General features: G+C 39.2%; 2 protein-coding genes across 2 annotated transcripts; both read left to right on the top strand.

Moving 5' to 3' along the window:
- Window positions 1-499: 499 nt before the first annotated feature.
- LOC137731111 (plasma membrane ATPase 4) lies at window positions 500-8,052 on the top strand. Its single transcript, XM_068470196.2, has 16 exons — window positions 500-822; window positions 2,880-2,999; window positions 3,161-3,397; window positions 3,925-4,686; window positions 4,797-4,919; window positions 5,021-5,125; window positions 5,227-5,371; window positions 5,461-5,625; window positions 5,726-5,964; window positions 6,069-6,101; window positions 6,193-6,274; window positions 6,365-6,525; window positions 6,631-6,804; window positions 6,901-7,083; window positions 7,175-7,356; window positions 7,665-8,052. Exons 1-16 carry the CDS (start codon window positions 763-765, stop codon window positions 7,759-7,761), a joined length of 2,868 nt encoding a protein of 955 aa, XP_068326297.2. The 5' UTR covers window positions 500-762; the 3' UTR covers window positions 7,762-8,052.
- A 1,991-nt stretch (window positions 8,053-10,043) lies between these two features.
- On the top strand, window positions 10,044-10,577 carry LOC137732829 (uncharacterized). The gene has a single exon (XM_068472089.1). The coding sequence runs from the start codon at window positions 10,044-10,046 to the stop codon at window positions 10,575-10,577; it is 534 nt and encodes a 177-aa protein (XP_068328190.1).
- The last annotated feature ends 840 nt before the right edge of the window (window positions 10,578-11,417 follow it).

Here is an 11,417-nt window from a genome sequence, read left to right as displayed (position 1 = left end):
ATCTCTCCTAATTAATCTGGTTCATGATTTTCAAGTATTGAGATTACAAATTTTAAGGAAGAATTCACATTTCTGTTATATCGTAAGTGTTAATAGCGAAGCCAATCATTGAAATGATTGAAATTTTTATCACGTATAAGTAAACATGTAATTCGTTAAAAGATGAAGATCCAAACTCGGTTTGCAAAAGAGCATGTCAGTCATTAAGAGATGATAATCCGACCTCGGTTTGCAAGAGAGCTAGATGTTGTCCTAACAAACTGGAGTAATCTTGAACACTCATTTTTATAAGCGCACAATGGTTATTTTGAAATATCAAATAATAACCTCTTTATTTAATTGTAATTTATTACTCTTTTTTCATATTTATTTTCCAGAAGTAGAAAAAGTACACAGCATAAGGAGGGATTAAAAGTCATAGTAGACTACTAGGAGAGTGGAGGGTGAGGGTCCACTTGGGGGACGGAGTTAAACGGCGGGGATCAATGTCACATCGCATACCAGCCCCCTAACATTATTACGAGTCATGAGGGGTGCGGCCTTCCTCGGAGACGTATAAAAATAGAGCGACCATAAGCACTTTTCCACAAGCACTTGTTCTCTCAAGTCTCACTCTCCCTGTATTTTCTTGGGATTCAGAAACCTCATTCAATGCCCTTTTAATATCCTCCTCCTCCTATCTTTCAATCCACCTCTCCTCCTCCTCCTCCATTGTTGCTAATCAAGCTTATTGCTCTGGTTCTGGTTTAAACTTGTGAAAAGATGGGGAGTACGGACAAGGCTATCAGCCTGGAGGAGATCAAGAACGAGACTGTCGATCTGGTATATTTTTCTTTCTTTCACTTTACCACCTCTATTTTCTCCCTCATTTCGGGAAACTAGGGTTGGTGATTTTGTTTTGTGCAAGTTTTTACTTTTCATGAGTTGGCTTTTTGCTTAATCTTTGGACTGAGAGAGTTTTATTGTTGCATGATCTTAGTTTTCTTGCTGTGTTCATGCTTTGGATTGATGCTTAAATTGATTGATTGATTCTTTCTGCAACTACTCTTCCTGTTCGAACCCTGAACATATCTTAATCGCCGCGGTTATTCTCGATCACCTAGGATAACACCAAGAGACTTTGTGTTTTTTTTTTTGTTCTTTGCACGCATATATAAGAAGTGAAAATCATATACTTTTGAGCTGGCTTTTACGTAATAAACAGTTGTGTTTACATGGGTTCATCTCAAAAGATTGAAAGTTTCCCATTTTCTCGCTATATTTTCTCACCAACCAAGCAGAGTGTATAATCATGTCCTCAGGTAGTATCCAAACGGGATGGATCTACACATGTGAATGACAGAGAGGTTGAGTCCACTACGGTTAATAATTCCCCTAAATATTTTTTTTTATATACACACACACACTCTCTCAAACAACTTCACTATCCCATGACATCTAGGTCTATAACAATTTTAAATATAAAAAAAATGTTATACATAACATAAAATTATTGAACTAAAAAGTCAGTAAATTGTGCCGGTGTTTGTCTCCTTTGTGGAACTTAAAGTACCTTTTCCGTGGTACTTTGGACTTTTCCCATTCTGAGGAATTCTCCTTTTGTTTATCTCAAAGGACTTAAACCGCTTCTGTTGTCAACTTTCACATCCACCCTCAATCCTGACACCATTGGATTAGAAAACCCATATATTTATTGTTTATTTTTTTTTACTATACCTTATTTACCCTTCTTTCATGCTTTTGTTATTTACACTAGCATCCAAACGCTGTTTATCATGTTGGAGCGCGTGCACATCACGCGCCGATCACGCTCTTGCCTTGAAAGGTAAAATGTAAAATGTAAAATGTAATATATTAATATTTTGTGGGTCAACACTTTAGTGATTGGCTAGCATCCCTAGGCGGGGAGGGCAAAAATGGGAAGTAACATATTAATCCGTCCGGGTTCGTACACTGAGTGAGCGCCGAGTCGACTCAGCTCGATTCGTTTCATCCACTTGGTTAGACAAAATATCAAAATATATTGAGGTTTGATTTTCGGGTCATCGTAACCGTTGAAAATCAAAATAATGGTCAATAATCGTTACAAGTTGTAACCAAATAAAGGATTAAAAGATTTCCTTTAGATTTGATTAGAAAATAAGATGAGACTTTATGAGATTTGTTTCAAAATTCACTTTTTGTTTAACGTGACCGAAACACCATTATATCATTCATTTTGAACATTAATAGTAGTAGACTAGAGCATTTCCTTTGGACAAATTAAAAAAGAATTAAAGGATTATAATATAACAAGAGTGTAGAAGGAGAAAATGCGTACAAGAAATTGTCCTACCATAAAGCTATATATCTTGTTTGCCCTATATCTATTTTTTTTTTTAATTTCCAATTATTTATTCATTTTTGTATGAGGTGGGTTGATTTGAAATGTAGTATGCATTTATTTTTGTGGGATCTACTAATCTAGTAAGTGAAAGAGTCATGTCTGTGGCTATTAATGTACAAAGAATGTCAAACCAATGAACTGGCTAATATAACCACTTGGGATAGCTCAATGGTTGAGGATAAATTTTAAGTTCGTATTCTACACGGCACGTCCTAAGTTTTATTCCTGGCGCTCGTGAATCGCACAATGGTGGCCAGAGACGGCTCCCAAAATGGTGGACTACTATGGTAAAGTCATTAGATGGTCCCCTTTTTAAAAAATGAACTGGCTAATATACTTTGAAATAAAAATTAAAATAATAATATGAACTTGCAAATACTTGTATTACATGTTTACGTAGAGATCTACAATATAGCTATCGTGTGATATGTGAATTTTTGAAATTGTGTAGTGAGTATTACAATTTTTGTCCTAACAAAGAGTTGGTTTACAGGAGCGGATTCCGATCGAGGAAGTATTTGGACAGTTGAAATGCTCCAGAGAAGGTTTGAGCTCCGAGGAAGGAGCCCAAAGGCTGGAGATTTTTGGTCCCAACAAGCTAGAAGAGAAAAAGGTCATTTTCCGAATAATATAACTAGCCTCTCTGCACGAGCGAGTGCAGGAGACATTTTCCTTTTACTGTAACGATTGTATACGCTAAATTTTGTTTTTACTAGCTTTGAGTATAGTTTAGTTCATAGTATCTAAATATTTGTTACTGGTTACAATGAACAGGAAAGCAAATTTCTCAAGTTCCTGGGGTTTATGTGGAATCCTCTATCATGGGTCATGGAAGCTGCAGCCATCATGGCAATTGCTCTGGCCAACGGCGATGGGAAGCCGCCAGATTGGCAAGATTTTGTTGGTATTCTCTGCCTGTTGGTCATCAACTCTACCATCAGTTTTATTGAAGAAAACAATGCTGGAAATGCAGCCGCTGCTCTTATGGCTGGTCTTGCTCCCAAGACTAAGGTAATTCAAATCAAACATTTCAATACGGTCCTGGATTCAGTGGCTTTGTACTCAAGTAACTAACTTTAGGTTTAGGGAGCCTTTTCAACAGTTCAAGAAAACAGCATAAATGGTCACTGACATTAGTTGCACAAGACAAGACGCGGTGGCTAAAAGAACTATAATCATTAACGTACAGAATTATCGGTGGCTAAAAGTTTGAGCCACCTTATCTTGTGCCACTCTTATAGTGACTATTTATCTTGTTTTCTTGCAGCGCAAACATATCGCCATTTTTTGTTTTTGTTAATAGAATACATGCTCATATGTATGCTAGTAGGGAAACTGTCATTTCGTGAACCTATGTGAACAGGGTAACATAATAAGATTTCTAATATTCACGAATCCATAACAAAATCAAATAAATTTCTCACCGTTGTTTATGTAGACAGATCGATATGAGTTTCAGACACATCACACAACCATGCACCATACTAACTGGAGGCAACAATATAATTCTAATGTGTTTGATGGCGATGCATATGTAGGTCCTTAGAGATGCAAAATGGAGTGAGCAGGATGCTGCCATTTTGGTTCCAGGGGATATCATCAGTATCAAATTGGGAGATATTGTCCCAGCTGATGCTCGTCTTCTTGAGGGTGATCCTTTAAAGATTGATCAATCTGCTCTCACAGGAGAATCACTTCCAGTGACCAAGCATCCAGGTGATGAGGTTTTCTCCGGTTCTACTTGCAAGCAGGGTGAAATTGAAGCTGTTGTTATTGCCACCGGTGTCCATACCTTCTTCGGGAAGGCTGCACATCTTGTGGACAGCACTAACCAAGTCGGACACTTCCAGAAGGTGCTCACTGCCATCGGGAACTTCTGCATCTGTTCCATTGCCATTGGAATGCTGATTGAGATCGTAGTCATGTACCCAATTCAGCATCGCAAGTACCGGAGTGGAATTGACAATCTCTTGGTGCTCTTGATTGGAGGCATCCCCATTGCCATGCCCACTGTCTTGTCTGTTACTATGGCCATTGGTTCTCACAGGCTATCTCAGCAGGGTGCCATCACCAAGAGGATGACTGCCATTGAGGAACTGGCGGGTATGGATGTGCTTTGCAGTGATAAGACAGGAACACTAACTCTTAACAAGCTTAGTGTTGATAAAAACTTGATTGAGGTGTTTGCAAAGGGTGTGGAGAAAGAACATGTCATTCTTCTAGCTGCAAGGTCATCCAGAACTGAAAACCAGGATGCCATTGATGCTGCTATGGTTGGAATGCTTGCCGACCCAAAGGAGGTATAAATCATTTCCAACTTTTCTTGTATGCCCTATACTTGCTTCTTCAATATTTCTGAGACGGAATTTGCAATGGATATGCTCATCTTAATGAATCAATTTTTACACAGGCCCGGGCTGGTATTAGAGAGGTGCACTTCTTACCTTTTAATCCCGTCGACAAGAGAACTGCTTTGACTTACATTGATAACGATGGAAACTGGCATAGAGCAAGCAAAGGTGCTCCTGAGCAGGTACTTCTGTTTTTCCTATAGTTACCGGCCAAAAATTGAATTACATTATTGAAAGGTAACCGTTCATACCCATATACTAATGACTTGATTTCTGAAATTAGATTTTGGAACTTTGCAACTGCAAAGAGGATTTCAAGAAGAAGGCTTTTGCCATTATTGACAAGTATGCTGAACGTGGTCTTCGGTCATTGGCTGTTGCTAGACAGGTTGTATACCAACCTTGGCATTTTTAGTATTGTCTTGCATTTTTTCAGTTTTATTAGAAATAAAGCACCCTCTTAGCATTGTGATTGGTATATGTCTACAGGAAGTGCCTGAAAAAGCAAAAGAAAGTGCTGGTGGTCCATGGCAGTTGGTTGGATTGCTGCCTCTTTTCGACCCTCCAAGACATGACAGTGCAGAAACTATCCGCCAGGCTCTTAACCTTGGTGTAAATGTTAAGATGATTACTGGTAAGTCGGTTAATATTTTCAACCTACTTTAATGGATTCATTTTAATTTTGAGTGTTGTTGTGCGTACTTGCCGCCACTCTATCTGCAGGCGATCAACTTGCCATTGCCAAGGAAACTGGCCGGAGACTTGGAATGGGAACAAACATGTACCCATCTGCTTCCTTACTTGGTCAAGACAAGGATGCTAGCATAGCTGCCCTTCCAATTGAAGAGTTAATTGAGAAGGCTGACGGGTTCGCTGGAGTGTTTCCAGGTGAACACTTTAAGTACTGACTAATTAGAGGGTTTTGCTGTTTTCGAATAGGGAAAGTGATTTGTTATTTATTTTAAACACATTTTCGTGCTTCTTGTAGAGCACAAATACGAAATTGTGAAGAAGTTGCAGGAAAAAAAGCACATTTGTGGAATGACGGGAGATGGTGTCAATGATGCCCCTGCATTGAAGAAGGCAGATATTGGAATTGCTGTTGCTGATGCTACAGATGCTGCACGAAGTGCTTCTGATATTGTTCTTACAGAACCCGGACTGAGTGTCATCATTAGTGCAGTGTTGACCAGTAGAGCTATTTTCCAGAGAATGAAGAACTACACAGTCAGTTTTTCTGCCTTTCTTATCAACAGACCACTCTGATCAAACAGTTTATGATGGGAAGTCTAACGTTTTCCTTCTCTTTCTGTTTTCCTTGGCTTTTGAAGATCTATGCGGTTTCGATCACCATTCGTATTGTGGTAAGTAAATAGTGGTGGTTTAACAATTTGTGGTTTCTCTCCCTAATTAAGTCTTCATCTAATTGTTTTTTGTTTTTGGCAAGCATTGCAGTTTGGTTTCATGTTCATTGCTCTCATATGGAAGTTCGACTTCTCACCTTTCATGGTTTTGATTATTGCCATATTGAACGATGGTAAGTTTTTAAGAAGCGAACTTTCAAGTAGCATATAATATAAATTGATAAATGTGACTGCTGACACCATGCACTTGTTAAATTTTGAAGGCACAATTATGACAATATCAAAGGATAGAGTAAAGCCATCTCCCCTGCCTGATAGCTGGAAATTGAAAGAGATTTTTGCTACCGGGATTGTGCTTGGCGGTTACTTGGCATTCATGACTGTTATCTTCTTCTGGTTAATCAAAGAAACTGACTTCTTCTCCGTAAGATGATCTTTGTTATGCTTTTCGCTTTTTGATCCATCTCTTTTTGCAGAAGCTTCATGAAGTTCAGATTCCAATCTGCATTTTCTGCTCATTGTTTTGCAGGACCAATTTGGTGTAAGATCCTTAAGGGAGACTCCTGAGGAACTAATGGCTGCCTTGTACCTGCAAGTGAGTATTGTAAGCCAGGCCCTCATTTTTGTGACTCGATCCCGCGGCTTCTCCTTTATGGAACGCCCTGGAATGCTTCTACTCGGTGCTTTCATGATCGCGCAGCTGGTAAGAAGAATGCCGTTTATATCCTCTATTAAATACAGCTAGTTTTTAACTTTTTATACATATGTTATTGAAAGCTGAAGATTATCCTTTCTTCAGATTGCAACTTTGATAGCAGTATATGCCAACTGGAGTTTTGCAAGAATACACGGATGTGGTTGGGGATGGGCTGGTGTCATCTGGATTTACAGCATTGTCTTCTATTTCCCACTAGACTTGATGAAATTCGCCATCCGTTACATCTTGAGTGGAAAGGCGTGGCTCAACTTGCTAGAGAACAAGGTAAATCTTTGTTCTTTCGAATATAAGGTGAAATCATTTAGTTTGATCCGGTGAAGTTAAAGTTTTCTAATGATTCATCTTACTGTAACAGACTGCCTTTACCACCAAGAAAGATTATGGAAAAGAAGAGAGAGAAGCTCAATGGGCTCATGCTCAAAGGACCCTTCACGGTCTCGAAGCACCAGAATCTTCTAGTATCTTCAATGACAAGAGCAGCTACAGAGAGCTGTCTGAGATTGCTGAGCAGGCCAAGAGACGAGCTGAAGTTGCAAGGTTAGCTACCATTCAGAATTTCAAAATGTTACCGACAGGAAACAATTCGTTTGCCAATTCCTGAGACATACATCACTTTTAAAGTTATCTGAATGATGGGTAACGTTCTCTTGTTAGATATTTAGCGTGTTATGTTGTCATACTGTAAACTTGGACCGCACTACTAGCTCAGTAATCCAGATTGACAACCTAGCATCATGTTGACATAACATGTCACATATTCTGGCAAGAAAACATTTTCCTATAAGAGACAATATCTTCTTGCGTGCCATCGGTTTAATGAATATCTTGTTAATTTGTGGTTGTAGACTTCGGGAGCTTCACACGCTCAAGGGACATGTGGAATCAGTTGTGAAGCTAAAAGGCCTGGACATTGACACAATCCAGCAGCATTATACAGTGTAACAATCCAGAAGAAATCCTACCTGGGCCAAGAAGGGCGGAGTTCAACAATGTAACAAAGTGATGAGGAGAGAAAAATCGAAAGCATGCATAATTAGTTAAACATTTCTAGATATGTTGGAGAGCCTGTCTGTGCTAAATGTAAAACTCTCCTCAATTTCATATTTGCATTCTAATGAATTTCAAGTGCAAGACAAAGGGTTATATTTGGTTTATTTTTGCTCGTGTAAGGGGCTAAACAGTATCCTGCAGTTGTCCAGCCATAATCTACTTTCTTTCTTCGATTGTTTGCAATTTGTGTCCACTATTTTTATATCCACTCTTTGAGCATTTATCGAATGCAGGATGTGAGACAGCAGCATTAGAACGCTGTTGGCACAACCCTCGGATGCTGACCATGGTCGTTCAAGCGCTGTGTCACATTCTGTACTATTCCTGCATTAGAGAACAATTGCACAATTTTCCACATTAGAGAACAATTTACCTTGTTCTCTGGTAAGTTGGGAGCCAAGCCGTTCAACTCTATGTAACAGGATGGTGAATTTCATTGTCTAGTGGAAAATGGAAGACGATGCTGTAGATCCAGATTACACCGGCCCATCTCAACCAAGTCCGAGTAATTTTCTGAAACCCCAGTTGACATATAATGCTACCCAAGTTGGAATCTGAAAAGGGTAAAACTCAACTGTATTTAAAAGAGGATATACATGGAAATGGAATTGTTCTTGCTAGCTGCGCGATCATGAAAGCATGGACTAAAAGCAGTCCAGGACGTTCCACGAAGGAGGGGCCGTGGAATCGAGTCACAAAAATGAGGGCCTGGCTCACAGTACTCACTTTGCAGGTACAAGGAAGCCATTAGTTTCTCAGGATTCTCTCGTGGATCTTACAACAAATTTTTCCGGCAAAACAATAAGCAGAAAGTTTCTACAAAACTGATGGATCGAAAGGCATGACAAAGATCATCTTACAAAAAAGAAGTTGGTTTCTTTGATAACCACTAAGAGCAATCCCTGTAGTAAAATCTTTGTACAAACATGTTAATAAGAAGCTTTGGAGCATCTCAAAGAGGATTTAAAACTGCTTGGCTGCCTATTTTAACAAGAAAACCAAGAAAATATAGCTTCAAGGGACTCTTTAAATGACTCCTTTAACAAAATGAATAGCCTTATGGAGGAAGAGAGAGAATTTAACAAAAGATAGAGAATTTAGGGCTTAACTGAGCATCAAAAGTTTACCAAAAATTGGCGGAGATGGGGCATTTATAAGACCTAGGTCAGCCATATATGTAAGGTTTGCCTTGACATATGTCGGCATCCGATTGGGATGAATCATCCTCATGATGAATGAGGAAATAATTATCTCAAAGATATTATTTAACATATTATTAGTCCTATCTTTAATACCTTTGATTTTTCTACTTGCCATAGGCAGGATTGCTTGATGAGGTTGCAATCAACTACTCAAATCTTCAAGAGGGTTGAACTACGCGTCGAGCGGATGTGGGTCTCACCAATTTAATGAGGTCATTCTCGTCACTTGTGGGTAAAAGTTCACGTGTCAGCTCTAAGATTTTTTATATTATTTTTGGCTCCATGAATGCCCCTACATGTTGTGCTGCACGTAGGCTGTGCAGGAGGTGTAGAAGTCTAAGTTGAGTAGGTCTGCCAAAAATGAATTCTTCGACTGCATTGGATTTTGAGCTCTGACTTGTAGTAAATGTCTTATGAGAGGTGAAGTTCAACTGTCTATAAAATTTATTTAATTTTACCTTAAGTAGGGATTAAATAAACCTAGATAGCAATTTTCTTCCAAACAAGAAAGAGAGAGAATAAGAAGATATTGTTCCAGTAAATTGTGAGTCAATGTTAGGAAAAAAGGGAATGTAAATATTGTAAATACTAAGAGTCCTTTATTAGGAAGGATAGTCTTTTATTATTTGTTTCCTTATGGAACATGAATTGCATGTATATATATTTCAAATCAAAAATACAATGAAAATTACCCCGTAAAATTCCATTTGGTATCAGAGCCAAGCTGCTGTAACCTTACCGTAACCCTAGAAATTGTATCTTCCGCTGCCCCTGCCTTTGACGTGTCTGCGCTGCACCCTAGGATTGCAGCACGCAATCTTGTTGCTGCTATGTGCGCCGTGTGTCCCTTACTGCAACGTTATTTGCTGCTGTGTGTGTGTCGTGTGTTTTGCAGAGCAATTTGTTGCTGTTGCCGTGAGTCTCTAGTGCAATTGTGCGTTGTTTTTTCCTCCCCTTTCTCACTAAGTCGTGATGGCGAATGTAGGCGATGAATCATTTTTGAAGTTGGAAGGTGGTTCCCGCGCACCAACCAATAATCCAGTACCGAGTCCTGTTGTTATTCAGAACAATGTGTCTGCCGTACCAAATACCGTGAAGATGAATGGATCAAATTATCCTCTTTGGTCCAAGGTATTGGAGATGCATATTGCTGGACGTGGTAGAAAGGGCTTCGTGATAAAGAATATCAAGGAACCTGCTGAGTATGAGACGTGGGAAACAAGGAATGCAATAGTAAAAGGGTGGTTGATCAATTCCATGGAACTTGCTATCATGGGATTTTTTATTCACCTGCGTATTGCTAAAGAAGTTTGGGAAGAGGTGGCTCGGACTTATTATGATGGTTCGGATATCTCTCAAATTTATGAATTGAATGTTAAGTCGTTTAGGCTTCGTCAAAAGGGCTGGCCAATGGGTGTGTATTACGCTGACCTTAAGTCCATTTGGCAAGAGCTGGATCAACGAAGACCAATCAAGATGGAATGTGTTGATTGTTGCCGAGAATAGTATGTAGTCACAGTAGCCACCTGGCAAATTTGCTGATGTGCCCCCCTCTCTCTCTCTAGCTCCACTGTGCCACCCAATATGTCTTCTTTGGATATACCTAAGGTAAGTATTATGGATGATTATGTAACTAATGCAAGTAATGATGTAAGTACATATAAGTTACCACCGAGACAAAATCGAGGTGTGCCACTTGTCAAGTTCTCTCCAGAAGGAAAAGTGAAGTATCCAATAACCAACTATGTCTCATGCAATGGTCTTTCATCAGAGCACCAAACTTTGGTGGACAATATGGAATTTGTTCAAGTACCAACCCATGTGGAGGAAGCTCTAAAGGATCCAAAGTGGGCAAAAGCAACGGATGAGGAAATGTTGGCGTCACAAAAGAGTAATACCTGGGAGGTGATGTTGTTGTCAAAAGGAAAGACAACAATTGGATGCTGATGGGTATTTACAATCAAATACAAAGCCAATGGATCAATAGACAGGTACAAAGCAAGGTTGGTAGCTAAAGGATACACCCAAACATATGGTGTAGATTACTAGGAAACTTTATCTCCGTTTGCCAAGATGAATACAGTACGTATTTTGATTTCTTTAGCTGCAAATATGGACTGGCCATTAAAACAACTTGATGTGAAGAATGCTTTTCTCCATGGGAACTTGGAGGAAGAAGTATATATGGATTTTCCTCCTAGGTATAGTGCTGGTGGAAATACCAGAGTATGTCGGTTGCATAAGTCTCTTGATGGACTTAAACAATCGCCTCGTGTGTGGTTTGATAGGTTTACTCAAGTTATGAAAAAGATTGGGTATCAGCAGAGTCATTCTGATCACACGTTG

Source organism: Pyrus communis, chromosome 16, assembly GCF_041283825.1.
Source record: "Pyrus communis isolate YQ-2024b chromosome 16, ASM4128382v1, whole genome shotgun sequence".
NCBI lineage: Eukaryota > Viridiplantae > Streptophyta > Magnoliopsida > Rosales > Rosaceae > Pyrus > Pyrus communis.
The sequence above is the reverse complement of the archived record's forward strand: the minus strand, read 5'-3'. Positions and strand labels throughout refer to the sequence as shown.